The sequence below is a fragment of the Ctenocephalides felis genome, unplaced genomic scaffold, assembly GCF_003426905.1.
Source record: "Ctenocephalides felis isolate EL2017-DRISC unplaced genomic scaffold, ASM342690v1 CF-g0.4_SCAFFOLD_01886, whole genome shotgun sequence".
Classification (NCBI taxonomy): domain Eukaryota; kingdom Metazoa; phylum Arthropoda; class Insecta; order Siphonaptera; family Pulicidae; genus Ctenocephalides; species Ctenocephalides felis.
Genome location: NW_020538040.1, coordinates 65,940,079 through 65,957,442, shown reverse-complemented (window position 1 = coordinate 65,957,442; position 17,364 = coordinate 65,940,079). Strand labels below are relative to the sequence as shown.

At 27.9% G+C, this 17,364-nt stretch overlaps 1 protein-coding gene and 1 long non-coding RNA gene across 2 annotated transcripts in view; both read right to left on the bottom strand.

The window, feature by feature from the left end:
* Window positions 1-12,425: 12,425 nt before the first annotated feature.
* Window positions 12,426-13,352, bottom strand: LOC113378355. Its single transcript, XR_003367171.1, has 3 exons — window positions 13,309-13,352; window positions 12,615-12,722; window positions 12,426-12,548 (listed from the first exon to the last, which is right to left on the bottom strand). It is a non-coding gene; the product is annotated as an uncharacterized LOC113378355 (long non-coding RNA).
* A 3,512-nt stretch (window positions 13,353-16,864) lies between these two features.
* Window positions 16,865-17,364, bottom strand: part of LOC113375235 (titin homolog) — a 45,771-nt gene continuing 45,271 nt past the window's right edge. The window contains exon 8 of the mRNA XM_026615179.1: window positions 16,865-17,222. Within this exon, the coding sequence (XP_026470964.1) occupies window positions 17,120-17,222 (103 nt within the window). The 3' untranslated portion in view covers window positions 16,865-17,119. The remainder of the gene's footprint in view (window positions 17,223-17,364) is intronic.

The following is a 17,364-nucleotide window of genomic DNA, read 5'->3' as shown; positions in this document are numbered from 1 at the left end:
TTAGTTGTAATGTAAACACAACGATGGCGATGTGGAAATAATCGACTTCAACAATAGGGATTCAGATTTATGAACGATAAGAATGGGTTTTTATAACTAAATCTTAATTTTTATAAATAAACCGTATTTCTCTCCCGTGACTCCCACGTAATATCTTTCGAATAATTTTTAAAATTGTCAGAATCAGTTCAAGAGTTTTTTTTTCTAAAACATGGAAGAATAATTTTGCACTTTTCTGCTAATTCTAAAGAATCAGCTTGACCGATTGTAGCAATAAACTTATCAACGCGAGTCCTTATCGAGTTTCTTAGATGGATGTTAAATTTTTGAAATCAGTGCAGCCGTTTTTGAAACAAAATTTGACAAAACTCGAACTTTGGCTCACATATATATACACACATTTATTTTCTAAATTTGTTATCTAACCATTCAGAATTTCTGGATATGCCGAGAAAACATGAAATTCACAAATCGTTTTTTTCTGGCGAAAACAATATTTTTTAGGAAAATAATAATAATTTATATTTATAGTTGCCAAAAGACAAAGTGGCATTTTGGCGTATATCAAATGGCATTACATTTCGATAAAATGTAAAAAAAATATTTAACAGCGATCAGAACTTAAGGGTTCTATGAGCTGTTTTAATGATTTTGACTTAACTAATTACGCCGGATTTTATCGATGGGCAACCCAAACAGTTATTCCACCTCTATCTTTGTATTATTACAAATTCTATAATATTGATAATTTTTTTTGATACAGCGATGCTGGGGAAGAGCTATTTTCACTTAGAAATAAGTTGCTAACAAAATTTCCATGGAAAAACCGATGTCACTAGTACTTGACATCAGGCTGCTCGGGACGAGCATCAAACCTGGGACTTCTGATAGAAGTCCCATAGCTCTAATCACTTACCTGCGGCCTAAATTTGATTGTATTATGTTTTACTAATTAATAAAATCATGATACACTAAAAACTAATGATATTAAGTGCATAAATTTTAAATTATAAATATAGAGAAAGGTGAATTGAATTATTTAAGGTGAATGATTGCGGGTACTATGGTAAAATATTTGTTTCTGTTTTATAATAACATTTTTTTGTTTATGTCTGTATATATATATATATATATATATATATATATATATATGTATATATATATATATTACATTGTAACATAATAAAAGCAATTAATTGAAATTACAATTTTATTGTGTCTTGTAAATGAGAATGAGAGTGCGACTGACGTAGGCCGGGTAGCGCAAGCTTAGGCGGTATATTTTGTGTTATTTTTCCTAAATTAATGCGAGTGGAAAATCTTATAAGGATTCCACGACTAATATTATAGCTATCCCCCTGTTTGACTGTCAAATCAGTCTGATCAAAACGGTCAAAACTGATTTTTTCTTGAATGAAGATAAGTAATAATCGAGATAATTGTAAATCTTTGACAAAACTTCTAATTTAAAACGTTTTTTCTAATTTAAAGTCCAGTGCATTTATAGACTCGTCCATAATAGGTGGAATTGTAAAAACATTTGTTTTACATTAAAATAAAAAGTTTTCTCAAATGTTTTTTTTTATTAGAATAGGGCGGGGAATAAAAGTTGAATTTGACTTTGAGCAACTATATTGCGAAAACCAAAACAATTATATCACAACAAATGACACATACCCCACAAACAACTATCTGCCTATAATAAGTAAAACTTTCAGCTAATTCATTATTGTAAAAATGTGTTTTTTATTTCAAAAAATTGTACACACCAAACTGGTTAGTCCATCAAGACCTAAACATAAACACAATTAATGAAGAAATTAAATTAATTAGTCAAAAATATAAAAGCAGAGTACAAAACCATCCTAATATTTTGGCCAAGAATTTATTGAAGTCGCACGGCATCGAACGGCTAAAAGAAAACTCCCCCTCGACGGATCCGACACATTGACCTCCACATAATATATAATATATTCATTCTACTTATTTAGTTGTTTATTTATATTTTTATTTATTTTTATTGTGCTTAATTTATTAGTTATGTCTTTTTATTTGTTGTTATAATTCACAATTTATACTCATTTACCTCATAGATCATTTTATTTTTAAGTTTACTCTATATAATCACAAAATTTAAATTGAATATATCAAAATAGAAAAGGCTTACTACTGGGTAACCTTTTAGATCTAATGTTTAACATTTCATATATCATCAAAATTACTGAATGTCTTCCTTTTCGTAAAGACAGATTGTAATTCAATAAAGAGAATAAAAAAAATGTAACCTGGTCCTTTTTATTCCATAGGCCGGGTGACATGGGACGGCCAGGAGGCAAATAGGTCTTATGTCTTGTTTTTAATTCTAACGCCTAACTGCACAGTAACTACATAGCATTTCGACAGTTTTCAGTGCCACTTTATATGATAAACGCTACGTAACATAGCCTCGCCACAACATTGGTCTATTTTACGGTGGAATCAGCCTATAAAGTCTATATACACATTTATCAGTACAGCTAAAACTAACTAGATGTAAGTATTATTTTGCCTTAAAGCAAGTTTCATGAACTTTACGACGTGTTTAGACAATCGACTCAATTTAATAAGAAATCAATATATTAATTAATGAGCGATTTATAAGTATGTTGAGTTGCAGTAGAAGGCTTATGACGTAAAAATTTATTGCAGATTATTCAATTGTATAATATATAAATTTTTCAAATTTGTTAGTTATCTTCGACAAATGGCTCAAATATTACACATTATTAAAATTACTAAAGCCAAAGAGCTAACACAAACACGTGCTTAATACATACACTAGTATTTTCTAAAAGCTTGGCCTATTAATTCAAACTTTATAATTTTTATAATAAAATCACTTATTGTAGTCCTCTAATATTTAGTATGTTCAAGGAGACCAACAATTTTTTGCCATACAAAATTTCATTAAAATCACCAGATTTTTTTTTTTAATAATCAATTATGAAAAAACTACTTGATCGAGCTTTATCAGCACAATTCCCAAATAATATATTTCGAATAGTTTATGAAATTTTAATGTTGGTTGAGATTTTTTTCTACGAAAACGTGGATAAAACATTTTTCACTTTTCTACTAATACCAAAGAAACTGCTCCACCGATCGTTTCAAAAACCTAACCAACACGAGCTGCTGATCGAGTTTCGTTGACTGCTTTTGAAATTTTAGAATTCGTTTGAGTTTTTGAGCTAATCACACACTAATTTTGAGCTAATAACACACACATATTTTTGTCAATTTTGGTATCAAAAAACTCGAAATTACTTGAAACGTCAAGAAAACTTAAAATAAGCAATTCGTAATTTCTGGCCAAAGTACAAACTTTTCCTCAAAGTAAAAGCAGATGAGAGAGAAATATATACTACTTATAGTTAGATGAGGAGAAAAGAACTATACTTGATAAAAAAGTATGATACGAATTTTATTGCCTCATGTAATGTAAATTCGATGCCATTTGTAAATAATTTGTTTTAAAAAAAAAGCATGTTGTCATCTTCTCAAATTTAGGAAATTGATTGAACAGTTTACTCGCATATATACATTTTGGCCATACAAATATTTTAGTGCGTCCAAATTTGAACAATTTGTCAAAGCATCTTATTTCATTAAAATATTGAAATAGGTGGAGTCGTGTTTGTTTTCGAAATTTAACTAGTAAGGTATCGACCATAATTATTAAAGAAAATTCTATTTATCCAGCCGCTGCACACATGAATTTTCATGCAGAGTATAATTGTTCTTTTTAGATTTTTAAGATGTTGATTATTATCAACTTAAAATATTATCAATTGCTAATATTCGAGATATTTTAATAATCATTATTGGCAATTGAACAAATAAATTCAATAAATATTTGCATTAAGACACAGATGCGCTCTAAAATGTCTGCCATCTCTAGGCTTATATCGGTTGCTGTCCGCGCACTAGAGGTCACTGGCATATTGGCAGATGAATGAACTGCGCCACAGCCAGTTTCTTATATTATTTAATAATAGAAATATAACTAGGTGTAAGTGACATTTTGTTTTATGACATGTTGCATGATCCTGCAACATCTAATCATAGCAGTTCTACAATACTGATAGTTTTTAAAAAAAATTTAAAATGTGTTAACACATTTACCATTTAACTATGTGCTACACTGTGTTATATATAGCTAATGAAAGCAATTTTTGGTATCTTTGATACTTAATTTTTTTTAAAATTTAAATATTGTTAACTTCCCGTAGGGCAAGTTATAGTAATCGCAAAAAAATCGAAAATAAAAATTTTTACGTATCTTTACGTTTCAGAGGTTTCTGAATATTTTGGCATACCTTAGAAAAAATTGATGTATGTGTGTGTGCGTGTGTGTATGTGTGTTCAAATACAAAATTTCGTCTATGATTTCGGGAACACGGACGAAGCGATTTGAATAATTCAAAAAACATTTTACTTGTATTAACAATATGAAGAACTGATCGAATTTTCATGAAGGCGGTTTCGGAGGTCTAGTAAATGATCATTAGACATATGCACATCAAATTATCAGATATTTTATAGAGATTTTAACAATAAATATAAATTTTGTTTACATTCCTATGGGTTCCGTACCAATTCCGCTTCGATATTTCGTCTCTATGCAGTTAAAGAAGTACGATTGCCTTAAAAAAAAGTTCAAAATTTCCAAAATATTTCAAAATACACTTTTCTTCAAAAAGTCTTTTTTTTTTAAAAAGTAAATTTTTGTCAAAAATTTATAGTTTCTCAAAAATCTAATTTTTCAGAGTAAACTTTTTTCAAAAATGTTAATCTTTAAAAAAAAAATTTTTTAGTAATTTTTTTTTTAATCTTAAACTTGACCAATTTTGAGGCGCTCAGAATTGGCTGAACATGTTTTGAGAAAGTAAACAAATATTCAACTGTCACCTACAAAAATGTTTTAATTTATTCATTTATCAAATTAAAATTTATATTAATCTGGTATCTATCTAAAGTTATTATTATTATATTAAGTAAGCTGGAAAGCATTAGTTAAATATAACATATATAATAATAAGGTGACTATAATTTTTTAAGTTAAAACAGGGACGGCAATTTTTAGTTATAATAATCCGAGACAGGAGAGATCTTTATGATAAATAACTTAAATTATAAAATAACAAATACTATTTAAGGATACAATAAAAAATAGCTTTTTTAAAGAATCAATTTTTGTTTTTAGTCAGAATTGCGGACTTTTTCATTATTCGATTATATGTTTTACCTAGATATATTATTTTTTGTCTAGATATAATATATTTTATATTTTTTCAATCGCTTTTAAGCCTTGTATAGAACTTTGTTTATTTGTTTTCATAATCAACTCGAAAAAAATTGTACTTGGTCGTTTGTTTTCATATTTTTTGTTAATTTTTGTGAAATTGAAAATATATCAATGTCCTTCACATTGTTGTTGGCTGTTTTAACCCGCCATGGTAATTTTGTATTATCCAACTTTCTCAAACATAAACTTATAATTTTATTATGTACTTGCGAAAATTTTATTCTATTATTATAGATCTTATATTTATTATAGATTGAGCTTAAATCTATACTTGTAGATATTCGGAATAAATTTTACTTTCAGAAAAAAAGGGATACAAGGACCCGAGACTGTCCCGGCCAAACCGAGACGTATGGTTACCTTAATAATAATTAAATATCAATAAATGGTAACCAAAATTAACTAAACTATAATAATTGACATTAAAAAAAGTTGGACTTTCAAATTTGGATTTTGAACTTTCACAATTGTGAAGCAAATTTTATATTTTCTTATAAATAAAAATGCACAACTCTCGAGCTTCCGAATGGTTTTTGTTTCTCAGATTCGATGTAGAACTTTTTGTGAACAAAAGTTTTTTAATTTAGTTTTTAATTAATTAGAAAAGACTCAACCAATCGGCGGGAAAAACTAATCATCAATATACTTTATTATCAATATTTAGTTTTAAAAAATATCTTGAATTTTTAAAATCGGTGCAACCGTTTTAGAGAAACCCCCGAGATCTGCGTTCATGTGCACACACACATATAGCATCCAGAATGACTTGAAACTCTAAGAAAACATTAATTTAGCGAATCTAATTTTCTGGCAAATACATGACTCATTCGGAAAATTTATAATAATAATAAAATATTAGTGAGATTCATGTTCTGTGGGTTTATTATTAATAATATTATTTCAATGTAATGCTTTGTAATATTGCGTATGCAATTTCGCACATGCTAACAATAAGTATATAGAATTATAATAAGAGTTTTTAATTTATTTCTAGTCATTTTGAATTCTATAATATATGTATATATATATATATATTTATATATATATATATATATATATATATATATATATATAATCAAAAGTTTTTAGTCATCCATCCAATTATTAAATGAAAACCATAGTTAGGTAGCAATTTAGAAGTTTAATTAATCTAGCATTCGTTTCAAGTCTTTGATTCATCTTCATTGCCATACTAAAAATACAAAAGTAAAAATAAAATAAATGATATAAAAATATTTTTAACACTAATTAGTGAATGATGAAGTGAAATGATTAAATTACAAGAAATAAACATGAGAGAAAACTAAAATGAAATAAACTAATTACTACTACATTTATAATTAGTTAGGTGTCGGATAAAATTTTTTATTGAGACTTTTATTCAAAAGAGTTATGTAAATTAATAAATTTAATATTAAGACAACTACTACTTAGTTTACTAAAATAAATAGTAAACTACATGATATCATTCAAGGTTTATACAAAAATTGATATTTTAGAATTTTATAGATAAATTAGATTCTCGAATACTATTTTTCCAGAATAAAGGTTTTAATTGGTCACTGGATCACCTGAAACTCTTGATCGAAGGCTGACAGCTCTAATCACTAAAGTTCGAACGTGTTTATTTCCAAATCCCACATAAAATTTTCGTGAACAAACGAAGTCATTAATAGACAAACTGCAAATGAGTCTCAGTCGTCTTTCTATCGTCAGTAACAAATATATGCACCTCGAATGGGAATGAAAAGATTGTTAAGTCACCACTTCGAATTGCAAACTTGCTTAGTAGACGCCATGAACTATGCGAAAAATGGTATTATACATTTATATACTTACTATAAATATATAAATATATTAAAATTGAAGGAATTCACTTTTTACTTCAGTAACTAACTTTTTACCAATTCAAACCCTCAACACCTGCCAAAACTCACTAAAAACCATGTTTGAAAATCTGAAGCTGAAGAAGGGAACATTATACATTCCCAAAACGTTAAATAAAAGAAATGATTACTTTGACTATTAATTTGTTCTGAAGAAAAAAAAAAATCTTTATTTAAAATTTAAAAATCACAATTAATAATAGCCATCCAGAAAACTTGATATATATATATATATATATATATATATATATATATATATATATTCTTTTACTTCGACGATTTGGCTGCAAATTAACATTTCAAGATATGTCTCAACGTCGAACAAAAAAATCTAAAACTCATATATATATATATATGTATATTCCACATTTTTATTAAAATTTTGCGTCGAGCTTAAAAAGAGAAAATTCTAACTTGTGCCTATGTATTTCAATGCACGTGAAAGAATGCAATTTTAATTAAAATTCATATATATTAATTAATATACAAAATATTGCGTCAGAGTATTATTCTATAGTGCGCGGTACCACAGTAGAACAATTAGTTCTGCACATATTTTTGCTTTGTAATATTATTTTAGGTGCATATATATATATATATATATATATATATATATATATCAACTAATTTAAATATAAATTATATTTTGATTTGACTTTTTGATAAACACTGATGAAACAGTATTATTATAATTAGAATTTAATGAGCAAAGTAAAATTTATATTAAAAAAAGTATTGTCTTGTAAAGTAAAATATATATTACAAAAGTATTGTAAATAATAGTGTAAAATAAATATGAGCAGTTTTAAAACTGTGAATACAGCTCGTTTGTCTTAGGCCACACAATTTTAATTTATACATTTTATTTTAGGGTAAAATAGAAGGACTGAAAGGATTTGAACGAAGAAAAATTCAGATGGTTGATGACTTACGCGAGAAGAAGAAATACAGAGAACTGAAAGCCGATGCACAGGAGCAGGAAGCATGAAACCAGAAATTTGGAAAGGAAAATTCATAAAAACGAATATAAAGTGATTAATTGTCATTAATTGATGGTAATGAAACGGTAATGAGAATAACAAACAAGGGAGAAGAAAAAATCATTGATTTTGTGGAGCTCTCATACGATGAACCTGCCTTCGGGCAGACTACTATACATTTATTATTATTATATATATTAAGTCTATCGAAAAGTTCTGTCCGAAATTATGACATCATTTTGGACACATTTGTTGCATGTTTATTTATTGCATGCCCTGCGTTGTACTATATAGTTATATTACATTTTTTTTTATTTTTAAATATTTTGGAAATTTTGTACTTTCTTCCAATGCAATTGAACTGCTGTAGCTGCCGAAGAGACGAATTATCAAAGCGCGTAAGCGCCGCGTCGCCGTCCAACGGACAAACGATGTAACGGAACCCATAGAAATGTAAACAAAATTGATACTCATTAATAAAATTTCTAAACAATATCTGATAATTTGATGTGCATATGTCTAATGATCATTTTTTTTAACTTATTTTTATTGAAGACCACAACCGTTAGACCTGCTGATTTTTAACTTCCCGTAGGGCAAGTTATAGTAATCGCAAAAAAATCAAAAATGAAAATTTTTATATATCTTTACGTTTCAAAATATTCTGAACATTTTGGCATACCTTAGAAAAAATGGATGTATGTGTGTGTGTATGTATGTGCGTGTGTGTATGTATGTGTGGATACAAATTTTCGTCGACGATTTCGGGAACACGGATCAACCGATTTGAATAATTCAAAAAACATTCGATTCGTATTGATAAGGAGACGTGCTGATTAGTTTTTGGCGAGGGCAGGTCTAGCCGTTCCGAAGATACGGGGCAAAAAATGCCGAAAACGGTAACACAGTTTTTAAGAGAACGGAGCGTCCAATTTGAATAATTCAAAAAACATTTTACTTGTATTGACAAGATAAAGAATTGATCAAATTTCATGAAGGCAGGTTTAGCGGTTTCGGAGATCTAATGAAAAAAGTAAAAAAAATGCCATTTGGCGGTTAAAAATAATCATTAGACATATGCACATCAAATTATCAGATATTTTATAGAGATTTCAACAATAAGTATTTGCGCGCTTTGACATTTCGTCTCTATGCAGTTCAAGCAGTACGATTGCTTTGAAAAAAAGTTCAGAATTTCCAAAATATGTCAAATTGGAGAAAACATTTATCTTTTCAAAAAAATTTTGTTATCAGAAAAAATTTTTTTTTTCAAAAAAAGTAGTTCATTGTCAAATTTATAGTTTTTCAAAAATCTATTTTTTTCGAAGTAAAATTTTTTTAAAAATGTTAATCGTTTTTAAAAAAATAATTATTTTTGGTACGGGAAGTTCCAGCAATTTGTCTTAAGGCACGATGCCTTAATTGCCTTAAGACAGAATTCCACTTACAGCTAGTTGTTTTTTTTTGCCCCGTATCTTCGAAACGACTAGACCTGTCTATGCCAAAAACTTATCAGCACGTCTACTTATCAATATGAATCGAATGTTTTTTAAATTACTCAAATCGGTTGATCCGTGTTCCCGAAACCGTCAACGAAAATTTGTATCCACACACACACACATAAATCCAATTTTTCTAAGGTATGCCAAAATGTTCAGAATCTTTTGAAACGTAAAGATATATAAAAATTTTCATTTTCGATTTTTTTGCGATTACTATAATTTACCCTACAGGCAATTATATAACATGGAAATAAACTTATATTTCCAGTTACGTTAGTAAAATTGTGAAAAATGTTTAAATATAGTTTAAATGTTCATATTACTATATCCTCACAATGGAAATAATATAATACAAATGAACAAGGAAAATGTTTTTTCTATTTTTAATATAAGGATAATCAAATTTTCTACTGAATGAAGGCTAAAACTGTAGGCGAGTTTAGAACAATTTTTTAAAAATATTCATGTTTTTCATTGTTATCATACCCGATTATTAGAATCTGCCAATATATATATATATATATATATATATATATATATATAACTACAGTCGTATGCGAGCGTATGCACGTGCTTGTAGGTGTGTCGGCATACAGCCACGCCAATATATAAATATAATATATGAAGATATTATGTTGCACGCATGCATATTTATATTAAATATAAAATTATTTGCTTTTTATTCGGCAAAGACTCTACGCATGCCCACAAGGTAACCAAGACTACAGACCTACGCTTGTCCCGCTCTACTTACAACCCATGATCGAATTATCGATCCCATTCTCGCGAGACGTATTTAATTTAACAAACAAATTTATATTAAGAACCATATAAATGTCAGTTAAGGAAGATAAATAAATTTATATTATGATAAAACTATCTTCACGTAAACTATGAGTAATTCGCATTATGAGAATTGCACGTTTGGCTCACCTTAATGTCTAATATTTTTTCTAAGCATAGCGCTTTTTTGTAAATTAAAATCTCATTTTATTCAATTTAAAAAAAAAATGAAATCAATGAGTTTGACTTTTTGTTAAAGTTATTAAAATCACGAAAAGTTCTGTATATGTTGAACATCATTTTGGCACACCTTAGAAAAAATACAGGGAACTGAAAGCCGAAGCCCAGGATCAGGAAGCATGGAGCAGAAGTTTGCACATTAAAATACATAAAATGTGTAAAGGGGGGTGGGTATAGTGGTAATGAAATTATAGGCGACAAAGGATAATGGAACATTTATTTGTGGTGGTTCTCACACCATGAACCTGCCTTCGGGCAGGCTACCATTTATTGTTATTATTACTTTATTATTATTACATGAGACCAACGTGAAGACGTGGGCTATCACAAACTAGTACCGTATTCGACTTCAATCTTGCTCATGCTCCATATCAGGCAGTATGATATCAAATTTGCACTTGAGACTATAGATCTCACATATAATCTCATGTGAAAAATGCCTTCCGCGGACATTGCTGCACCACACGTAAGTCAACATATTATCAAAGAGAAATATTTAGTATATAGTACATAGTAGTATGAAATAAGAGCGATTAACCGCTGGGTTGCTTTAAGAATATCCGACTAGGAATGCAAGTTAGCAAACACAGTTCAAATAACACGTAATTCTGATCGCCGTTACAAAAAAAATTAAAAAATAAAATACAAAAAGATGCCCACATATATTTGTTCAATTTTGGTATTACAAGATTCAAGATAAAAACCTCGAATTAACTTAAAATTAGCTAATTTTTATTTTCTGGCTTCACATAATATAAACTAAAAATATAAATATTTATATTATTTTAGAAATAGTAGGAATGTAAGGTGTAATAATTAACTTTCTTCCGTGCCACTTAAGAGGTGAAGTTGCAAATCGCGTTTTCTTTTCTGTGGTGTCGCCATACAAATCGCGTTATATCCTTATTATCAATTTTTTTTTTAAACATTTGAGAAAAAATTGGATGTCGATAAATAGGAAAAATATGGATTTGTAAAACCCTAATCCACTGAAACCAAAATAAACTTTGAATCTGATCGACCAAGGTTAATTGAAATGACCCGAAAGAAACCTGAAAAAAATGGCACACTATTTCCAAGATGAGAAATAATATAAACACGAGAACGATAATAATAATTTATTAGAAGAATAGTGCATTTCATGAATATAAATATTGTTTAGTAACATATCGGTGTATTTTATATAGTCTAATTTACATTGTTATTGGAAACGTTTATTTCGAGTGATGTGAAGACACCTCCCAGGTACTCAATGCTACCTCGATTTTAGAAATATTTTAATTTTGTATATAGTCAATCTTAATATTAATCAATTAATTTTAACCTTTTTAAATCTTTCTTCATGTTTATACAATATAATACAGTTATTGTTGTAAGCATGTCTCACTACGACTATTTTGTTGATTGAAACTTAGTGATATTACATTTGTTACATTTCATATACAAGAGCATATTTTTCTTTATTTAGGCATTTTAACCATTTTTTTTTATTAAACTTGATAGAAAAATTTTAATTAATAAAATTATTTGTTCAATGTAAGTGTAATTCATGAACTAGTTTTATCACTTGGGAATGCATTTTTACATGCAAGAGTTCACAAATCTTTTTGATAGTTCATGAAATTTTTGAGAATATTGAAAATGCTTGCTTTGTATTTTTCATGATTACCAACTCTCGTTAATGTTCTACTTATTTGTAAGATAAGTTATATTTTGTGTATAATAAAATACATAAATATGCGTTAAGGCGTTTAGACAATTACATGATCCGAAAAATTATGTAACCCATTAGTGAATAATTCCGTTATAGTGCCTGAAAGAGGACACGAAGACGATAGATAAAACTTGTGAACTAAAAATATTTATCACAAAATCTTACATATTTATGTCGTCCCATCTGCATCAGGCTGACCAGTCCACCATGCTTCCAGGCGATGCCGGGGGTCACATGGTATTCCTTTGACTACCACGCGAAAATTCTACAATCCTGAAATTAAATGAGAAAAAATTTATTAAGTATAGTCATTATGAATGATGACTATTGAGAGTGGTATGCATTTATTTATTTATAAATTACGAGGCTTTAGACCGTGAATATTTTCGCAACAAACACTCGGTCAAAATTATAATAACCCTCTTCGGCCATTTGTCCATTTTCCACCTTTTTACTGTTGCGAACGTATATTTGTTTTCAGTCACCATGACAAGTTACTATACGAATCGTCTACTGTAGGTATTCATACAGCATACAGTAAATATAAACATAACTTTTATATAAAAACACTAGATAAGTGTATTATTAATAAAAATATATATTAAGTTGACAATACAATTACTGAATCTTGTTTACACATTTCATGTTCTTTCTACCGGCGGAAAGTAATTCCACTACGATACACATCTCCAAATTTAATACGTCCGAAAAGTTATAATAAAAAAATTATTACAAATAAAAACCAAACTCTTTTGACTACAATCCAATAGATAACTCGATGAATCTGAATATACATCAAAAATGTTTTAGAAAATGCTTGAAAAATTTTTAGAATACTTTGTAATAATGAAAGACTTACCATGTTATAAGTGTTGTCACCACAAGCTCTGGATACAAAATAATATCATCACGAGTTGTATGCCGCTTATATACCCAATTGTGGGGCCAAGAACGCGCCATAACTGCAATTTGTTACCACCTTCATAATAAAATTCAAATTCAAATTCGAATTGAAAATATGTTATCAAACGGGTGTCGAATATTCGGTTGGTATCTTATTTTTAGAAATAATTCAGGTTCAGAACCATTGACAAAATCGCAAACAAACTGCCTTTTTGTTATTACTTATTACTTATACTTACATGCGACATAACTATTGGATTGGTGAAAAATTAATAAAACGAGATGAAGGCGAAATTTCGTTTTAAGAAAAGTGGCATGAACGATATTTATGATATACTTAATATTTTGAGTAAGTATAAATTTTTATTAACATTTATGAGTGATTTACAAGTATATTTTTGAGAAATACTTTGAATATAATACATTATTCGACGCGCGATTAATGTACATAATGTACGCTCTAAAAGCGCTGTGCAAATGCAAACATTGATGAATTTTAATAATTGAACCACTTTTTGTACCATGTTTGTTAAGGGAAACAACTTTATCACTATGCAAGTTTCATTAATATTATCGAAAAAATGTTTCAAAAAGTGATTGCGGAGAACCGATTTTTTTCAAATTCTAATAAGCACAATTTCAAATTTTTTTAAATCTAACGTTTTTGACGATCAAGATACACATTTATTAATTAAAAAGTTGAATGAAATAAACCAACTAATTGGTAAACAATAATTTGCATCAATATTATTATATGGCTTGAAAAACATATTAACTATAATAACAAAATACGTGTTTGTTTGCTTCATTTAGGATACACTTTTACCCAAAATTTAAATTTAGAACACAAAGTATACATTTAATCCAGATTAAGTTTTAAGAAGAAAATAGTCCATAACATGTATTTTGTCGCATTTTTGTGCAACGTATATTCGAAGATAACCATAAAAACTACAAAGATTAAATTCATTCCATACATACATCACGTAATAGACTAGATAAAGATATACTTTTGTTATGTTGTTTTCGTTATTCACCAAATTTAATTACTATTGGCACGTTCCAATGCACGAAAAAGATTTAAACATCAATAAGAGAATTGTCATACTCTTTGATAAAGAGTAAATAGATTTGACTGATTTAATGTAATTTATACATACTTACTATCATTACTATAACACTTTGTTTTTTTTTTAAAAAAATTCTGCCTTTTCGGTAAGTGTTAGTGCACGTTGGTACAAATCAACTTTCCGATGGTTGCATGTAAGTACACTTATCTAAACCAACTATCTGATAAATTTTCTTCTAGGTATGTAATCAACAATTTATTAAACCATTTAAATAGTTATACATTTAGTTATACCTATACTATCCTCTATCATTAAGTATAAAATGGTATTTAAAATAGATTATTATTTTAGAAAAACATGAATTATTAAATGTATTTACATTAAATGTCCTATAACTAACATAAAGTGCTATTGCACTTGACAACTTTTGTTTTCCTCATTTATTCTAACCGTTCCTGAACTGGTGTTAATAATAATAGAGTAATGCTCGTATGGTTTAAATTTTTGAACAAATGAATGATACGGATTTTGCCACAGCCATAAAAAGAATTTTTATGACATTTTTTAGATTTGTCATAGCAATTGTATGAATTAAGTTATATTTTATTATGACTGAAAAATTATCCATTAATTCTATAATCGAGCTCCTATAAATACATACAATATTTTATAAATATGGAATGCTCATTTAAGATTATGATTATTATTTTTAATGTTGAATATGTGATGCAATAATATTATTGTTATTTTCGCATATAATGGCTGAAATAATTTATTGTTTTTATATAAAAAATAAGCTAAATCTGTCATTTTTAGTTTGTTGATCAAGATAATTGCGTTTCATTTCTTATTTATAATATTTATATAAATTACGAGCTAAAAATAATTAAGTATGATCTGATAAATTACAATTTTTATTTAGTACCTTCGAATAAATAAGAAAACTAAATACAAAACTATTGGGTTTGGCAAAATGATTCGATTTCTTAATGCTACAAGACGACGTCAAAAAGATGTCAAAAAAACAAATACACCGATTTTTTAAAAAAAATGCTGATCTCTTGCGAATAAAATGTTGATGTTTGAACACACATACACACACATGTGTTCACACATATATATTATACATGAATATAATACATACACGCACACACACTATATATATATATATATATATATATATATATATATATATACTATATATATGATATATATATATATATATATATATACTATATACATTTGTATATGTAGCTACATCGTCGAAGTTACATATGCGTATCAATACAAATATTCATATGACAAATGAATGATAAATGTGTTGAGTTTTGATGGCGTTTTTACAAATGCTGATGATTTGAGAATAAAAACACAAAATTGTGGTTTCTACAAAAAGTCGTATTTTATTGGCTGAATAAAAAGGACACTTAGAAACACGAACCCTGCTGCCATCAGCAGACTTGTTGCAGGGTAGGTATAATCTCCAAATTTATTTGCAAACACACACATGGAGACACACATACATAATTTGAATCATATATTTCAATGTATGCATAAGACCCAATCAAAGGGTCTATTTTTGATACCGATATTCTAATGAGTATAATTACTTAATAATGATAGATACAAATAAAACTTACAGTTATGTATACAAAGTTCTCGATACTTGAATTATTCAAGTTACAGAAATCATTAAAACCAAATTAGTTTTAAAAAATTTTAATTATAAAATTTAATCGATTTCTATACAATCAAACGATTCAAGTGTTATTTAGCATGTGTTTGCTAAATATCGAATTAAATACTCGAATACAAAATATTATTATAAAATTCCTTTAGTTTATTATTTATATCAATAAATTTATTTTATAATTTACATAATTTTCAAACTCCAAATACATGGCGATCATGCCTTAAGCCACTTGAATAATCACTAATTTTTAGACACATTGACTGACTTTAAATACGGTAATTAGTAAAACTATTTCTCTACATGCATTTCACTTGCATTTTTATTCGCTAAATTATTTATACTATTAGACAATTATATAAATGTATATCTACATCAAAACTTAGTGATTCATGGCTGCAAGATGATCACGTATTATTTCTTCGAAATTTGAAAATTTGACTTCTAAATCTACGAACAAAATTTATGCACCAATAGTAAAATAATTTAATAAACGTTCTCAGTCGATTTCTATTTATATAAAAAAACCAAACGGAACTATGATTGTTTCAATAATATGTTATACACATATACGAGCATGAATATATACATACACTCGTACGCAGTTTAGACACAAAGTACATATATATATATATATATATATATATATATATATATATATATATATATATATATATATAAACGTAGATTGTAATTTTTTGAAGTACGTAAAAAACATCTCTCAACAAAATACTTCATCATGTAATGCTGGTACATAATACGCTCTTAAGAGGCGTTTCTTCACGAATGTCAGAATAAGAAGTACTGCTATATATTTGAATAAAAACTCAGTTCGGTTACTTCCGCATTTGATTACTGAGAGATTTTGTTTGAATATTAATTGCTTAATTTTTCATCACGTATACCATGGCACTGGCTATCGTTAAGCTTTAATTTAAAGTTTATGCAATAAATTTGCGATAAATTCACATCATAATTTAGTAAAATAATTAAGGATTTAAAAATCTTCATCTTCTTCGGCGGCTCGACGCTGCAGCAATCATTTGCCTCAGCATTGGTTCTGGACTACAAACTTTAGGTTCACACTGCATTTGCCCGTCTCCTCCGCATCTATGAATATTAAGAAATTTGTAATACATATTCTCGAACGGAACATATCGCTAGTGTAGTAGATAAGTTTTAGGTATAAAGCATGATATTTAAATATAATACTCACATGCAATGAAGACATGGCCCACTGGCGCTACGTACA